This window comes from Pelophylax lessonae, assembly GCF_965119305.1.
Source record: "Pelophylax lessonae genome assembly, chromosome: 1".
NCBI classification, from domain to species: Eukaryota; Metazoa; Chordata; class Amphibia; order Anura; family Ranidae; genus Pelophylax; species Pelophylax lessonae.
This window is the reverse complement of record NC_138768.1, coordinates 454,251,199-454,270,076: the sequence shown is the minus strand read 5'-3', so window position 1 is coordinate 454,270,076 and position 18,878 is coordinate 454,251,199. Positions and strand designations below refer to the sequence as shown.

The 18,878-nt window shown below is 42.2% G+C and overlaps 1 protein-coding gene across 1 annotated transcript; it reads right to left on the bottom strand.

Moving 5' to 3' along the window:
* Positions 1-1,293: 1,293 nt before the first annotated feature.
* COPE (COPI coat complex subunit epsilon) lies at positions 1,294-18,850 on the bottom strand. The gene is made up of 10 exons (XM_082243058.1): positions 18,682-18,850; positions 15,777-15,839; positions 15,590-15,690; positions 13,911-14,063; positions 11,690-11,743; positions 10,500-10,581; positions 4,163-4,318; positions 3,802-3,870; positions 2,816-2,890; positions 1,294-1,400 (listed from the first exon to the last, which is right to left on the bottom strand). Exons 1-10 carry the CDS (start codon positions 18,835-18,837, stop codon positions 1,353-1,355), a joined length of 957 nt encoding a protein of 318 aa, XP_082099184.1. The 5' UTR covers positions 18,838-18,850; the 3' UTR covers positions 1,294-1,352.
* Positions 18,851-18,878: the final 28 nt, after the last annotated feature.

The following is an 18,878-nucleotide window of genomic DNA, read 5'->3' as shown; positions in this document are numbered from 1 at the left end:
CTCGTAGAGTTTCAATGATCATGAGAACGGTGAACAATCAGCCCAGAACTACACAGGAAAATCTTGTCATTGACCTCAAGGCAGAGGAGATCATAGTCATCAAGAAAACAATTGGTAACACACTATGCCGTGAAGGACTGAAATCCTGCAGCACCCACAAGGTCCCCCTGCTCAAGAAAGCACACGTAGACAGGTGTCTAAGTTTGCTAATGAACATCTGAATGATTCAGAGAAGAACTGGCTGAAAGTGTTGTGGTCAGAGGAAATCAAGCTCTTTGGCATGAACTCAACTTGCCGTGTTTGGAGGAGGAGGAATGCTGCCTATGACCAAGAACACCATCCCCACCGTCAAACATGGAGGTGGAAACATTATGCTTTGGGGTGTTTTTCTGCTAAGGGGACAGGACAACTTCACTGCATCAAAGGGACAATGGACAGGGCCATGTACCATCAAATATTGGGTGAGAACCTCCTTCCCCTCAGCCAGGGCATTGAAAATGGGTCGTGGATGGGTATTCCAGCATGACAATGACTGAAAACACACGGTCAAGGTACTAAAGGAGTGGCTCAAGAAGAAGCACATTAAGGTCCTGGAGTGGCCTATAGACAGTCTCCAGACCTTAATCCCATAGCAAATATGTGGAGGGAGCAGGGGGTTTGAGTTAAAAAACGTCAGCTTCGAAACCTAATGACTTAGAGAGGATCTGCAAAGAGGAGTGGGACAAAATCCCTCCTGGGATGTGTGCAAACCTGGTGGCCAACTACAAGAAACGTGTGACCTCTAAATGCCAACAAGGGTTTTGCCATTAAGTCCCAAGTCATGTTTTGCGAAGGGGTCAAATACTATTTCACTCATTAAAATGCAAATCAATTTATAACTTTTTTGAAATGCGTTTTTCTGGATATTTGTTTTTTTTCTGTCTCTCACTGTATAATAAACCTACCATTAAAATTTTAGACTGATCATTTCTTTGTCCGTGGGCACACATGCAAAAATCAACAGAGGATCAAATACTTTTTTCCCCTCACTGTAATTTGTTTAAAGTCTGATTACACAGCAAGCAGGAAAATTGGACAAATAATCCATTAAGTTCATAGCACAGATACCTTTGGTAGTTTAAAAAAAAAAAATATATGTTTTATTGGGAATGTTGACAGGAACAAAACGTGAAAAGGAAGAGTACACTACACTGAAAATTTGTAGAAATAGCTCATGTTCTCCATTGGGAAGTATCCACAGTAAGCCAGCTGTATTAACTTTACAAAGTCACAAATAAATCGTTATAAAGAAGATCTCTTGAAAGTGTCAGCTTGTTTCCAAAGCTTACAAATATAAATTATTCGGGTTCAATTCATGAGCTGGGAGCATACTGAAGGACAAGGCGGTCAAATTCATTTTCCTGTTGTAAAAAGTTGAAATATAAAAAAAAAGTAAATAAACACTGCCAAAAATAGAATATGATAAAAGCAAAAGTGCAATCCTAGTTGTTTACAGTCTGGTGCGATCAGTAAAATAAGAGATGGAGTTGTCACTATTAACCACTTGCCGACCACCGCACGACTATTTACGTCGGCGGTCAGCCCCTCACAGGCAGAGTGACATAGATCTACGTTGCTAGCCTGTGAGGGTCTAGGGAGCGAGCGCGCGCCGCCGGAGGCGCGCTCCTGCGTGGTCACGGACCCCCCCCCCCCCCCTGCACGTGTGACCGGCGGACCCGATGTCCGCCGGTCACTCGGCGATCGTCGGTGCAGAGAAAGAAAGGCAGGCGCCTGATGTAAACAAGCCACCTGTTATTCTCCCCTGTGTAGAAACAGTGATCATACGGTTCTACTATGTAGGACCGTTGATCACTGTTCCTACAGCTCAAACCACAGCCAATCACAGTTAGAATCACGCCCCTAGGGACACATAACCCCTCCCTCTCAAAAGTTAACCCCTTCACTGCCAGTGTAATTTTACAGTAACAGTGCATATGTATAGCACTGATTACTGTAGAAATGTCACTGGTAACCCCAAAAGTGTCAAAAATGTCAGTCAAGGGTCCGATCTGTCCGCCACAATGTGGCAGTCCCGCAAAAAAAAAAAAATCGCAGATCGCCGCCATTACGCGTAAAAAAAAAACAACAACACAAATGACAAAAATCTTTCCCTTTGTTAGTAAACGCACTAAATTTTGTGCAAACCAATCAAAATACGCTTTTTTGGCCCAAAATGTTAAAAAAAATTTTGATTTTTACTTTTTGGGGGCATTTCATATTAAAAAAAAAGTGAAAAATATTGTTATTTTTGCAAAATTGACGCTGTTTTTTTGTTTATAGCGCAAAAAGTAAAAAAGTCGCATAGGTGATCAAATACCACCAAAAGAAAGCTCTGTTTGTGGGGAAAAAAGGACGTCAAATTCGTTTAGGTACAGCGTCGCACGACCGCGCAATTGTCCGTTAAAATCACGCAGTGCCGAATCGCAAAATAGGCCCTGGTCAGGAAGGGGGTTAAGTGGTTAAGAAATATTGGCTACGGCAAGGCGTCCCGACCAGGACAGGATGACATGCGTTGGCATTCTGAAGTTAGTTTAGCAATCAAAGGGGGGTAATTGGCATCAGCTAGTTGGGATGGCTTACGGGACAGGCGGATACCAAGATAATGAACGTGGTCCTTGCTCCAAGTATAAGGAAACATATGTTGGATCTTAGCTCTAAGGGCATGTCCCACCCCCAGATCCAAGATCAAATAGGACCTTTGTAGCCCCCAATATCGTCTTGATATTCCCTGTATGCTTTAAAACATATATGTCATGTAAAGGGCAGTGATTATTACCTTAGCTTGGAATTCTTTAATAAATGGATGATTTCTGTGTCCATCCTTCAGCTGGGATACATAACGGTTTGTGACCTGGAGGGGGGGTAAAAGGAACATATTCATGTAAACAGGGTTTCCTATTCACACCTCACTAGTTACTGTAAAAATTTATATAGGCCCTACAGGTAAGGATAATGGAAATGGTAAAGCTATAAGAAACTCTGGTGAAGGGGCTGTATAGAAAACACATTTTTCCATACAGTCAGATGAAAGAACCTGGGTCATTTTTCCCAATGATGATCACATACAGGGATAAAACCAGCCATAGATGGTTCAAATCTCAGTTCAGCAGGGAGCGGTTGAGATTTGATCCATGTATGGGCAGACTGATTTTACTCAAATTGATCAACTTGGGTATAACCAGCATGTTGGATTTCTAGCATGCGATTATTGCCAGTGGTTATAGCCGTTAGCAATAATCAATGTGTTCTCCTGTCTGGGATGGTTCCCCCCGCCCCCACCAGGAGAACACAATAGCTCAGCAGGAGGGATTCCCTCAACACTTAAATGTGTGGATGGGGGGAATCTAGCGATTTTCTTTTCTGCAAGAAAATTGCATTATCTATGGCTTGCCTTACACTTGTCATGTAAATGATGGTACCTAAAAATGTGCAAAACTGCTGAAGATTTTCACAAAAAAATAACTACCTATTACAAAATAGCTAAACTGAGGGATGTTTGTGTTTAAAACTCCATATGTAGAAACTTAAAGTTTTGTTCCTAAATGTGTCAATTTCATTTTTTTTAGCATTTCATAGTTATGCAGGTCTGAACTAGGCAATAAAAAATCATTCACAATTCAGTGGTTGCCTTCCCATCTTGCTCTTGGATCAAATATTTCATCAAATTAACAAGCTGGATGGGGTGGGAATAAACAAGTTTTATGCAGCTTCCAAAATAAAAATCATTAATTAAAAAACAAAAACACCAAAAAATATTCTTACCTCTGGTGGCTTGCCAATGTGTTGAGTGAGTATAATAAAATTAATCAGAGTTTCAGGATGGCTGCTGTCCTACAAGTCATAAAAAAAAAAACAATGTTACGGCCATTTTCTTTAGGCGCCTCACTCATAGGCATGCATGCAATGAAGGCTCTAGAAGGATCGACATTATGTCTTTAATTAAGATGTAACCAGAACACAGAATAAAATATGCCCAAATAAGCATGTATCCAAAATGAACACTCTGCAATGTGCTTGCTGGTTAGTGAAATTTTTTTTTTTTTTTTTATGATCATCATCATCATTATACACACAGTCTGACTGAGTTTGCAGATGCTTATGCGAGTTCCAGTGTGACCTGTACCTTGTCCAGGGCTTCCTGAAGGACCCCTTCTGCATCTTCCCACTTGCCCTGTCCCATATAACAAGTGGCCTGTCCGTTTAGTAGCAGGAGAGTGGACGAGTACTTGTCAGACATTTCTTGAAATATATAGTATGCATCCTGTAGTTTATCACCACCCTGTTTACAATAAAGGCACATATATAAGAAAAAAAAGGCATAAAAACTAGAGAGAGATACATATACAGATTAAAAGGGCATCACAGCTTCTACTTCTATAAAAAAATAAATAAAATATGAATGAGCCACTTTTTTTTTTTTTTTAAGTATACAAGTATAGCACTTCAAGCCTTGTGCCATGCACTACTGTAAGCTAACCACGGCCTTAAAGTGATACTTTCCTTTCTTAAAATGATAGTAAACACACACACACTGTTTAATTTACAGTATCTCTTGTCTTTCTGTATGTGGGGGATGGCACTAAATGTTTTTTAGTTTTATTAAAATAACAGCATTTGGAATACAGAATAAAAAATAAATCCATAAACAGTTATTGTTGTACAAATAATACAGTATATTTGTATTAAAATCATCTTAATTTTGCAGAAATAATATGATGTGGGTGGATTTCTGCCAGTCACAGGCTGTGTTACGCCCCTCTATAGTTACATGAGCTGCTCAGATGTAATAGGGAGGAAATGCTTAGATAGAAACTCACTGAAAACTAAGCATGTGCAGAGTTGCCACCACAGCTGCAAAGTCCCTAGCTGAATTGGGAACATGGACAGAAGATGGAGACAGAACAGCATGATGAACCCGATTTTTTGCATTTATTTATATATAATTTTTTACTTTTATTTATTTTTTTTTTTATGATGTAGGTTTAGTGACACTTCAACGCAGACCAACACCCGGGAAAACAACTTATTTGCACCTGGCTCTATCCTCCTCCCTCTGCCACAAGTAGAAAAAAAAAAAAAAAAAAGTAAAGCCTAGTACACACGCAACGATTATCGGCCGACCGATCGTCCGACTTTTGTCCAGAGTTGTGTTTTGTTGGTTATAATGTGCCTAGACTGCACACGAATTTTCTCGCCCGACAAAATTCTACTTCAGAAGTGATGTCATGTGTTGGTTTGCTTTCTTTGTGTTTTTTCTTCTCTGAGCATGCCCAGTCTTGCTCATTAGATTTTTCCCCTTCGAAATCTGTACTGACTGCACGAAAATCAGCCGTGTTTTGGCGGCCAACAAAATTTTTATAGCCTGCACACCAGATTTTTTTCGGCCGCAAAGTCGCAGTTGGTAGCATCATACTAACAAGCCGGAAATCGGCAGATCGGTCGTCGGACGAAAATTCCCTGCCGATTTTCGACGCGTGTGTACGAGGCTTCAGTGCTTCATTCTTACCTAGGGGAGGACGACAACCCTGGAGAAGGAAGGGACCAACAGTAAGGAGGACTGAAGTTCCTCAGGTTTTCCTCGGTTTTACAAAGGGATACATTTTAAAAAAAAATTTAGGAGGATATACAGGTACATCTCAAAAAATTAGAATATCAAAAAGTTAAAATTTCAGTAACTCAGTTCAAAAAGTGAAAAACTCATAGTGTATTATATTGATTCATTACACACAGCGATATATTTTTAAGCATTTCTTTCTTTTAATTTTGATAATTATGGACCGAGGGCAGACTTCTGAAATTCATAAGCCACCCGATCTCCCGCAAAGTCTGGAAAGTAATTTCCACATCGGCCATCAGAGCCGACAGAGATTATGCACGCAAGAGGAGGTTGCCCAGGTATCCCAGCACAGCAATCCCCCGCTGATGCAACAACACAAAGACCGGGGCCAACACTTTTGCGAGGAACGGGGGAGCGGAGGCTAGACCAAAGGGTGACGCCAAAAACTGATAGTGCTCCCTCTCAGAGCGAAGCAGAGGAAACGCTGATGCCAGGTGCAAATAGGAATGTGCAGGTAGGCATCCTTGATGTCTAAAGAAGCCAGAGAACCCCCTTGATGCAGGAATGCCACCACTGTCCAAAAGGACTTCATGAATTATTGCACCCGCACAAAACGGTTCAGGGCCTTGAGGTCCAGAATAGGACAAACTTGCCCTTCTTCCTGGGAACTATGAAAGGGTATGAATAAAAACCCCTGAAAACGTTCTGACACTGGAAACAGGATGATCACTCCCTGGGACAACAAGTCCTGCCCTGCCCACAATGGAGTTTGGAGCCAAGTCGGGGGCAGGTGCACATTGGAATGAAAGTACCTTTCTGAAGGACAAGAAATGGAACTCCATCTTGGAATCCGGATACAATCACCTCATGGACCCACTGGTCACTGACCCAGGGAGGTCCACGGCCCCGGAACCAGTGAAGACATCCCCCCACCCCAGACATGGATGGGGGCAAACCATCATTCCGAACGGGTCTTGTCAGCAGGTCTGGAGAAGCTTGATCTCGGATTGCCAGACCAAGGCCACTAGAAACCTCTCGAAGAGGCCTTGAAGGGCTTGGAACCTTTTTCTGAAGTCCCTGAGGGACGAAAAAAAAACTTCTTGTGGGATGAAATCATCCAGGTGCTCGCCCTGAAAAGGAAATTCAGTCAGATCCTTCTTGGAGGTGTGATCCGCAGATCAACACTTTAGCCACAAAATATGCCTAAGCACCACTGCTCAGACAAATAGCTTAGAGACTCACAGGAACCATATCCAAAGATGCATTGCAGACAAACTACAGACCCTGGACCAACCGGTTTGCCAGTTCACCATAGGCGGGGTGAAACCGGTCGCCCACTCCATCCGTTTAGGAGACACCCAAACGGAGGCCAATAAAAAGGCACCAGCTATAGTAACGGGCCTTAGAGATTCTGCCCGCCTATCAGCCGGAGTCCTAAAAGCTGGGGATTCTACCACCGGAAACACGGTTGCCTTAGTCAACCTAGAAAATAGGGGCACCCACCGCCGGTGGGAGCGTCCACTGCTTCAGAATCTACTCCTCAAGGGATACCGGACAGCAAAGCATCTTAGGACTATCAAGGGTCGTATTAGACGCACCCAGCACTTATAGACACAATTGTCAAAATAAGCTGGATAAGAGAAAACCATAACCGCACAGGACGGTTTATGGGTGACAAATGGAACAGATATGGCCGCAGCAGCCTTGGCTGCATCCTCCAACATAAATGACTCCTACACTGATACAATCAATGCATCTACAAGCGCCTCTTGTGTGGCGTAGCAGCCATGAAGGAATTGTCCTCACGGTCTGACGGTTCAGGGAAACATGGACTCAGACTCCGCAGGGTGGTTCCATACGCTTAGACCGAACTAGATGCAGGATATGACAAGACAGGAGGGGGGTCGCAATCGCTAAGCCAACACTATCCTTACCCCGCACAGGTGGTCGTTGACTCAAGCCCCCCACAGCGGGCGCCGACTGAGGCCAGCAAAAAGGAGGGAGGGCTCCAACGAGAGACCCCCACAAGAAGGGTCCCACCAAGGAGGCTAATTCGGTGGGTCGTCGCCAATGTGGGAAAACCCACAGACAGACTACCCCCACAGGGTCACTGGGGAAGGGGGATGCCCCACAGCACCCTGGCAGCTAAACCTGCCTGGGACCCTGTTCTCCCCCCCCCCCCCATAAGCCACCCTACCAGAAGGGGGGCAGCCTAGTAGGCCAAGTGCAATCTGTGGGCGACCCGTGACCAGCCCGGGGGGGGGAAGACGGATGTTCCAGGGTACAATGGCAGCATTAGCTGCCAAAACTGGGGCTGCCCAGAAGGTCCAGCCAGTAGGCCGCACAGACACAGCCTAAATAAATTTTTGGCCTGCTCAACCGTGTGGTACTCGGACCCGCGGATAGCAAGCCACCTGCCCCCAAGGCCCACCAGCTGTCCCAAGGGGACCCAAAAAGGCCACCCACCCCATAGAAAGCCCACCGAAGGCGACAGCATGCCCGCAGGCACCAAGGCCAGGGGCACCCCACAGCCTGGGCACCAGCCCCCCCCCCCCCCCCCCCACCATGAGCACAGGCAGACAAAGCCAGCTCAATACCACCTAAGGGGGGGGGGGGGGGGAGAGAACCCCAGAGGAACCAACAACCACCCCAGGGAGGTACCCGCGCCCCACAGCAAAACCAGGAAAGGAGAGTAGGGGGCCCTTACTTACTGATCCAGAGAAGCGTGCGGGTAACACTCCCAAGACAAAAAGCTCCTCTCCACTGAAGTGGGGGAGCTGTCAGCCAGCAGGAACGCTGCAACTCAGACCAAGACCTGGTCGTATGCGACCATGCGAGGCGTTTAACTCGCGGGCAGCCCCCGTCCAGTGGGGCTATATAGCGGCCGACCGAGTGTGGAGCTATGGCCTGCACGCGCTTGCTGGCCGTGCGGAGGGGACCACTGGAACTGCAATAGTCCAGCCCATCCCTCAGCCCGGCAGTTGCTAGAAGATCTCCAAAAGAAAAAAAAGAGATCCAAAAACAAACAGCCAAAAAAAAAATAGACAAAAAAAAAAAAAAAAAGCCAGGACCTAGGGCCCAGCCGGGAGACTAGGTCCTACTCCTGAACTAGGCAAACAAACAAATGAGTATCTCTAAGCAGCGAGAGGGGTTATGTCAGCTGAGGACAGCCCACAGGGCATAGTCAAGCTTTTGTGTTGTCTGCCTAATCCTATTCCTGTAGAGGGCAGCATAACCCTATGGTGAAGAATATGGAGCTGCGTCTGTCAATGAACGGCAGAGAAAAATAATTTTTAATACAGAAATGTTGGCTTACTGAAAAGTATGTCAATACACAGTATGGTATGTACTCAATACTTGGTCTGGGCTCCTTTTGCATGAACTACTGCATCAATGCAGCGTGGCATGGAGACAGTCTGTGGCACTGCTGAGGTGTTATAGAAGTCCAGACTGCTTTGATAGCGGCCTTTACCTCATCTGCATTGTTGGGTCTGGTGTCTCATCTTCCTCTTGACAATAGCCCACAGATTCTCTATGGGATTTAGGTCAGGTGAGTTTGCTGACCAATCAAGCACAGTGATACCATGATTATTAAACCAGGTATTGGTACTTTTGGCAGTGTGAGCAGGTGCCAAGTCCTGCTGGAAAATGAAATCAGCATCTCCATAATGCTGGTCAGCAGAGGGAAGCATGAAGTGCTCCAGAATTTCCTGCTAGAGGGCTGAGCTGACTTGGGCTTAAAACGCAGTGGACGAACACCATCAGAGGACATGGCTTCCCAAATCATCACTGACTGTGGAAACTTAACACTGGACCTCATGCAACTTGGATTCTGTGCCTCTCCACTCTTCCCCCAGACTCTGGGACCTTGATTTCCAAATGAAATGCAAAATTTACTTTCATCCGAAAAGAGGACTTTGGACCATTGAGCAACAGTCCAGTCCTTTTTCTCCTTAGCCCAGGTAAGACACTTCTGACATGGTCTCTGGTTCAGGAGTGGCTTGGCACAAGGAATGCGACAGTTGTAGACCATGTCCTGGATACGTCTGTGTGGAAGGTCTTGAAGCACTGACATCAGCCGTAATCCACTCCTTGTGAATCTCCCCCAAATTCTTGAATGGCCTTTGCTTCACAATCCTCTCAAGGCTGCGGTTATCACTGTAGCTTGTGCATTATTTTTCTACCAAACTTTTTCCTTCCACTCAACTTTCCATTAATATGCTTAGATACAGCACTCTGAACAGCCAGCTTCCTTAGCAATGACCTTTTGTGACTTACCCTCCTTGTGGAGGATGTCAATGACTGTCTTCTGGACAACTGTCAAGTCAGCAGTCTTCCCCATGATTGTGTAACCTACTGAACCACACAGAGACCATTTAAAGGCTCAGGAATTATTTACAGGTGCTTTGAGCTAATTAGCCGATTAGAGTGTGATGTCATGAGTCTAAAATATTGAACCTTTTTACAATATTCTAATTTTCTAAGATACTAAATTGTATTTTCACTAGCTGCAAGCCATAATCATTGAAATTAAAAGAAAGAAATGCTTGAAATATATCACTCTGTGTGTAAAGAATCTATATAATACATAAGTTTAACTTTTAGAACTGAATTACTGAAATTAACTTTTTGATGATTATCTACTTTTTTTTAAATGCACCTGTACAATACATTGTAAAAAAAATAGTTAAACCAAAGCCAAAAAAGGTATTTAACTGTGGATAATATAAATAAGACAAGACAAAGACAAAGCCATCTACTGCACAGTCTGTGTCAACTGAAGAAAACACCTGTTCATGGGCAGCAATAACAAGGAGCCAAAAGTCTCAAAAGTCCCACAAAGCTATGGTTCATTTCTGAGCTCATTATTTTGACAGATATTTTACATATAAATATTGCTTACCATAGCAATATTAACCCATGCTGTTGCAAGTTGTGTTAGTGTTGTATCTTCATCCATCTCCACCATTTTCTTCAGTTCTTTGCTATATTTGGAAACCAAAAATACAAAAAAGTTTCTCTAGAAAATTGAATACAACTGTAATAAAGCCTACATCATATAAAGTATTTGCAAATAAGGGAAAGGGAAAAAGTATTATTTCTATATTCTATATTTAAAGTGGACATGAAGTCAAAAATACTTACCTCTGTTCCAATGATCTGATGCCCATGAGGTCCTTCGCCAGCATCTCCTCCCTGACTTCTTCTGGTTTCCAGTCTTTGGCAGGATTACTTCACTCTCGTGCATACACGCAATTCATTCATCCCGACAACCTGGCACTGGGCCGGAAATGTAAACTGAACTTTGCATATGTAGCCCGGTGTACATTCTGCAACCAGGCAGGTATGTATTTTATTGCAGGAGAGACAATGGGGTTTATTTACTAAAGGCAAATCTACTGTGCACTACAAGTGCGCTGCAAGTGTAGTCGCTGTAGATCTGAGTGGGACATGCAAGGAAAATAAAAAACAGCATTTTTGCTAGCACATAATTGGATGATAGAAATTAGCAGGGCTTCCTGTCATTTCAGATCTTCCCCCTCAGATCTACAGCGACTGCACAGTGAATTTGCCTTTAGTAAATAAACCCCAATGTATTTATTTTCTGCAATAAAAAGCCTGTCTGTTGGGATTATTTTAACTTCCTTCTAAATCTGACATGCCACATGTTTACTATAATAATAATTTAAACCTGGAGAGTTAGCCCCTTGAGGGCAAATTTACCAAATGCCCAAATATACCGTGATCTTTCATTACCCAAATAGTTAAAGTGTATATTTGGGCACTTAAACATATTTAGTGCATTTCCTGCAATACATGCAGCTTTCCCCATGTTTGGTCTCTTTATAAATACGTGTTGATCTGCTAGAAATCCAGTAAAGCGCTCAATGGATTTCTGGCAGAAAAAAAAAAAAGGTATGAGCCATACATACACTTAAGTTGCAGCCAGTTTAAAACTCTGCTAAATAGATTCTGTGTGATCTGGGCTGAATCTGTTACCTTCAATTTTGCTTTTATAAATATAAAGCTTATTTTAGAGTACAACTGAAATCTAATGTGAAACACTGATAGTATGAATTAAAATATGCTTACCGAGCTAGATCAAGTCTGTCAATTTTCAGCAATATTTGGACTATTGTTGCCAAGCTATAAATGGGGAAAAAAAAAAAAAAAAAAAAACATACATTAAAAAAATATTGATGAGATTTTATAGACAGACAATTATAAGGTGCAGTCGCAGAAAACGTTTTTTTTTTTTTTATAAAAAAAAGTACTGAGCCACCTATGCTAAGTAGATGGATATTTGTATTGTTCTTCCTTGAAGGTAAAATGCAAGTAAAAACTCAAAGACTATCTGTATGCAACAACTGTTTTGTAGGTAATAAGTAATAAAAAATGTACAACCAGTTAATTTTTCTCGTTCTATCCCCTTATGTTTTGCTGTACTATTTTTGATTTACTCCTCTCTACATAACTCAACTGACAATCTTCTACTAACACCTGAAACTGCTCTCTGCAGTCATAACTGGAGTAACATTCTACTAACCAGTCGCTAACCTTAGGCACGGTACATATGCTGGAAAAAAAAAAAGCTTAATCGCAGTACACAGCTCCCTCCCCAACTAGCCAGTTCCCTTGCTGAGTAATACAGCAGCCAATGCACAAAAAAAAAAAAACAACAACTAAAAAGAGCAACTGTTCTGAACAGTTTTATCAATATGTCGGGAAGTTATGAAAGTAGTACTGTATACCTGCATACAGCCATTCAATACTATGGTCAGCAATAAGCTGTGAATGTTCGGGTTGGAAAAAAGCCCACAATTTACGCTATACAGGCTCATGGAACTGTACGCATAAGGCCTAATTTAAGGCAACAATAGGAGCTCCAGGCATCAACCTGTTCTATATTACCATGTCACTGTTTCATAAAATTTAGATCACAATTCCATGGTAACATATTTCTTTTAACCTTGTTATCCTGATTTTATGTATCTACACTTATGACTTTTGTACCCTGCTGACCTGCACATTAATTTTCTGTTTCATTTGATTCTATTAAGGTTTTACAATTTACAGAGTAACGACTGAATGCATTCATAACAAAGAAGTTTGCACTGAACAAAGATACAGTCACAAGCCAGAGGCACTGCCACCTCAAATCACAGAACGGTCTCAACAGAGTATGTACAGACTAACGATGAAAAGACAAGATGGCCCTTAAAAGGTATATACATAAATTGAGGGATGCAGCCTGCGTAACCTTGACATCAGGGCCGGATTAAGAGCATCATGGGCTTGGTGCTGAGGATTTTGAAGGGCCTTAAGGGCCGTGCCTTGGTATGCACCCAGAGGAGGAAGGGTGCAGCCATGCATGCCTAATTCAACATGGGATGCTGTCTCTGAAGCCCATAAACACATCCATGCATCGGCAACTGTCCCTCCTTGTCCGGCCTTCGCGCTGTGTGGGGAGGTTCTGAGAGTGCTGCCTGGGGAAGCGAGCATAGAAGCCAGACTTCTGTGTTTACAAGTGACAGAAGAGCGGTAACAGTGAATATGGCCAACCCGGGGCCTATATAAAGGTAGGGGCCTGGAGCTGCAGCTCCAATAGCCCCTACGTTAATCTGGCCCTGCTTGACATAGTACTTGGTTATTTATTATTAAACGCTTTTAAAATAATTTAGAGTTGCGCTTCATGGGAACATGAAATGGGCTCCTTGCAAATCTGCAAGCAGCATGTCTGATGGCTGCAATGAGGCCTTACCACTGCCTTATCAATTGTCCCTGTAGTGTCAAAGCAGTTGAGGCATGCATTACCAAAGAATAAATCCTGCTGACACAGGGATTTATAGTAGGACATCCAAAAACACACAAAAAACAAACACAGGGGTTGATTTTTCTAAAACTGGAGAGTGCAAAATCTGGTGCAGCTCTGAATATAAACCAATCAGCTTCTAGGTTTTATTGTCAAAGCTTAACTGAATAAGCTGAAGTTAGAAGCTTATTGGCTACCATGCACAGCTGCACCAGATTTTGCCCTCCTAGTTTTAGTAAATCAACCTCACAGTGTCTTAGAGATCAACAAATTAGAAAACAAAGGTTGCAATGTAAAAAGGATTACGTTTTATAAAAAAAAAAAAAATAAAAAAATAAAAAAAGCCCTCTTCAGCTTTGTCATAAGCCCTATAACTGCTGTACAAGTTTTTTGTAATGAAGTTTTATTTTTTGTAATAACATCTGAAGTTAAACACTGCTTACGGATGCAATACATAATTGCGGCCTCTACATATTTAGCAGTAAGATGGCATTGCCTTACCATTCCAGACTGTCTCCTTGGTGGAGAACTCTCAAAGCAGCATCTGTATTGCCATCATGGAAATAAATTGAAGCTGCCATTAGCAGGAAGGTTGTGTTGGCGACATCTACGCTCTTGGACATTTTCTTATCGAGTTCAGAGACAATGGCATCCCTTTTGGAATGAAAGCAATATGTTAAAATTGGAGAGCATGCTCTTAAACGTAAGATACATCAACAATTGAATACAACAAACAGATAAACAGGTTAACAGATATCAAGAGGAAAAGTGGTTAAGTGCAACTACCTTTTTACACTATTTATTTTGTCTTACCGTCAACTTCACTTCCTTATCACATAGGGGAACAAAAGTCCCCAGTGTGATAGCATTTTTGGGGTGACAGGTGTTCTTTAAAGAGATATCAGGGGCCTATTAGACCCCTGATGTCTCACCTGCCTTCAACTGAAGTTAATGGAGCATAGATCACAATCCGTTACTTTCTTCCCTGGCAACAGAAGCCAGGAAAAGTAAAAAAACAAATATGGAATGATGTAACGCACTTCACTTCTATGCCCATTCTAGCTAGGGAGACCAGTGAACAGACATTCGCTGGTCCCCCTCACTTCTAGCCACACCTGGCGTGGGGGAGGGGGGGTGTACTACAGGGGGTTTGTGGATCACTTCCACCTGACTAGTCAGATATAAACTCTCCCCCAGGTGTTGTATCAGCCAGGAGTGAGTACAAACCCCACTTTCATATTGCTGTTGAAGTATGACATATGTCAGTGGAAGGGTTAAAGACCCTGCCAGTACAGAAAGACACCCATTGATTTAAAAATGTACTCAGCTCCTAATTTCTAATTGTGGGCTGACAACACACAGCTCTTTAGTGGATCGAGTGGTGACATCCATGCATAGTTGTATTTTTCTAAATTACTGAATCCATTCCACTCTTCCATCTCCACATCATAGACACTAGTTATTCTGTAGTCTAAAGATAAGAACTAAGTAAGTCAATTAAAATCCTTAAAAAAAAAACACTGAAAGTGTGCAAAGAACACATGACATCTATATATTTCTAAAAAGATAAACAGGATTAATTTTTTTTTATATTGGACAGCCTGAAAACACAGCGCACTCTATTATACAAAGCACCTGGTGTAACATGCTCATAACCACTTCCTGTACTGGTACTGGTCCAAAATTAAGACAGCTGGGCTTACAGACCAACAGAGAGGGGCAGGTTTGAGGGAGAGTTTTCAACAGAAGCTGTAAACGTTTGGCAGAGAACAGAGAAGACTGCTGGTATCAGGGCTTCTAAGTTCACAATACGTGCAAGTACCTCCGTGCAACTGCATTTATTTCCAGCAGCCAGTATACCTAACAGATGAAGTCAGCAGTCACACCTATTTTTAAATGCAGTACAAACATTTGCAAGAAAAACATATGCATTTTAATAAGCTTAGATTATATCATTGCATTCATGTGCATTTAAAAAACACACAGCTTGCTGCATTTTTTCACAAGTGAATGCAGAACAACATATATGAAAGCATCCAAACACATGTAAATGCAATTCAGTAAAAAAATTAAATAAAAAAAACACCCCGCAAATGCAGGCAGAAACACGCACTGAACAGGTATGCTTGAAATAGAGTCAAGTACAGAAACAAAAAGATAAACAAATCTGCAATACACACCTCCGGCTTTCATTGGATAGATATTCTGCAAACATGCGCACAGCCTGTAGCTCCGGACTGGCATTTGGGCGGATTTCATCCAGGACTACGCCATATTTTCTCTGTTCCAATTGACAAAAATGTTAATGCTTACAATCCCACACAAATAGCATATATAGAAAAAACAAGGATCAAAATTCTATTTTACCTGTGCTATATATGCTCTGTACAGAAATACATCTCTCTCTACTTCTTTCTCAGGGCTTGAAGGCTAAAGACGACAACAAAGAAAATAAATGTAGAATTAAGAATAATAAAAAAAAATTCTCACAATCACAAAAACAACTCAAACATCTGAAAGCTGTGTACACTGCAGTGATTATTAAAGCTGCCTGATATGTTCCTTGCTAATTGCAAACAAACAAAATATTTTCCAGCACACTTACCAGACAGCCAGCAAAACAACCAAACTGACCCTGTCTAACAGTTTACACTAAACACAGAGGGTTTTTTTTTGTGTTTGTGCTGCCAGCGGGCCAGAGGGTTTTGTTTGCACACATTTGCAAACATACAAGTAAGCTGCAGTGCCCATGTCAAGGCTTCTCTGTAAACTGTGGTTCCAACTATAAATTTCCAGAGTCTCCAAAGTTGGAGCACATATAGCAGTGGGATAGATTAAAGTGGAGTTCCAGCTGTTTTTGTGATTATTAAAAGTCAGCCAGCTACAAAAAGTGTATATGCCGACTTTTAATAAACACACTCGGCTGGAGCCTTGGTTCTCTCCCTCTTCTCCCCACGGCGCTGGCATCACAAGTGTGGGCACCTGGCTGTGACTTCACAGGCAGGTGCGCACTTCCTGAGTTGCGCTGCTCTTCCTTAGTGGCCGGGCAATCTTCTGTGACCTGTGACGTGTCCCAGAAGATTGCAGTTAGGGAGGGGGGAGAACTTCTGCTCGAGCCGCCTAGGCAGCCTGTGGGGAAGCGGGAGCGGGTACCTGTCAAAACTAGGTACCCCCCCCAAAAAAAAAATGACATGCCAAACGTGGCATGTCAGGGGGTCAGGAGCACTTAAAGCGGGAGTTTCACTATTGGGTGGAACTCTGTTTTAAGGACAGGTGTGTCTGGAGGGAGACCACTCACATGATACCCAGCAAGAGCATGATGGCAGCAAAGGCATCCTGTGTGTCTCCAAACCCAATTCAACCAACTGTACAGTTGGATGCGGGGATACATGAGATGCCTAGACTCAATTTTGTTCTGGGTGGGAGATGGTATGTTTGTGTACCACAGCCAGAAAACAAGGCTGTGTATACTGTATATAGCTGGGGCTGCATGCTCAAACAGGTGCACCGCTTAGTGTAGGAAATAGTTTGTTTTCAGCAAGCTTGGCCCAAATAAACTTTTTAAAGTAACAGTAAAGCTGGACATCAGTTCCTAAACAGACATTGATCCTGTGTCAATGCAAAGCCAGAACATGGATCAATGCCTTCCCCTAGTAAAAGCACCTCCCCCACTGTACACAAGCACTGGCTAGGAACACATTTAACCTTTTGACTGCCTCTGATGTTAACCCCTTCCCAGCCAGTGTTATTAGTACCGTGACTGCATTTTTTTTTTTTTTTTTTAGCACTGATCAATGTAATGTCACTGGTCCCAAAAAAGTCTCAAAAGTGTCAGTGCTCCAATTGTCTGTCGCAATATCTCAGTCCCGCTATAAATCCCTGATCACTGCCAATACTAGTAAAAAAAAAAAATAAATAATATCCCATAGCCTACACGATTACTTTTGTGCAACCCAATCAATATATGCTTATTGTGATTTTTTTTTTTTTTTGACCAAAAATATGTAGCAGAATACATATTGGCCTAAATTGATGAAGAAATTAGATTTTTTTACATGTTTTTTTAAAAAAAAAAAAAAAAAAAAAAAAAAAAAAAAAAAAAAAAAACTGTGGAGGTAGAGCTGCACAATTAATCTTTAAAAAATTGCGATCTTGATTCAGAATTTCCAGGATTCCTGTAAACAGTGCAGCACAGTTCTCCTGCTCACAGCTGTCAAAAAAAAAAAAAAAAAAAAAAAAAAAAAAAACACACAACAGCTAGCAATGTTTATCAACAAAGTAGTGCTAAAAGAGATAAAAAGAAACATTGTATCCTTCAGTTCTTTTAGAGATCAAAAGGGGTGAACTTCGGTCTGTAAATGAGGTCAACTTAACCACTAAAAGACTAAGCCTTTTTATGACACTTGTTGGTTACAAGTTAAAAATCAGTATTTTTTGCTAGAAAATTACTTAAAACCCCAATCATATATATATTTTTTAGCAGAGACCCTAGAGAATAAAATGGTAATCATTACAATATTTTATGTCACACGGTATTTGTGCAGCAGTCTTTCAAATGCAATTTCTTGGGAAAAAATACACATTAAATGAATTTAAAAAAAAAATCTAAACAGTAAAGTTAGCCCAATTTTTTTCATCTAATGTGAAAGATGTTACGCCGAGAATCTAGATCTTTATTCTAAGCAAAAGAATCAGGATTCCCATTTTATCCAGAATTATGCAGCTCTACGCAGAAGTGATCAAATTCCACCAAACGAAAGCTCTATTTGTGGGGGAAAAAGGGCATACATTTTATTTGGGCTTAGCGTCGCGCGACCGCGTAATTGTCCATTAAAGCAACGCAGAACCATATAAAAAAAAAAAAAAAGCCTAGTCATGAATGAAGGGGGGGGGGGGGGGGTAAAATCTTCCTAGAGGTCAAATGGTTAAGGAGTTACTATATGAAGTAGGTGCTTTATTGCAATGTATGCTCCCCTAGCTGACCACCTTCTAGGTGTGGACTCTAGAAGACCTTATTTATATGTCTGTGCCAGGTCAGTGACTAAACGTATTCAAGGAAGAGGATAACCAAGACAGCCAGGAAACTAGCTTTTTTAGAAGGAGGGAGCAGCAATGGCATTCCACTATGAGGAGCACAGACACTTTGAAGCAGAAGCAAGGGCTCACAATGCAATCCCCCATCCTTTACTCTTCTCTCAGGGCCCCTATTACACATAACACCCTTCCCAGACACAAACTACCCAGTGCCAAGCCGGTATTAGCAGGCACTTACCTTCACTTTCTGAGCCTCGTTAATGCTCTGCTGGTAACTTCCAATATAGAACCAGTTCTTCACATCGAACAACTCATCTACTTCACCCTGGGCGGCCATCTCTACACCAGACACGTCACCCGGTCTGCCTATCACTACTTCCGGCTGTCTGTACATTCACTTCCTCCCAGCTGTAGTCCTCGGGATAGGAGGCGGAG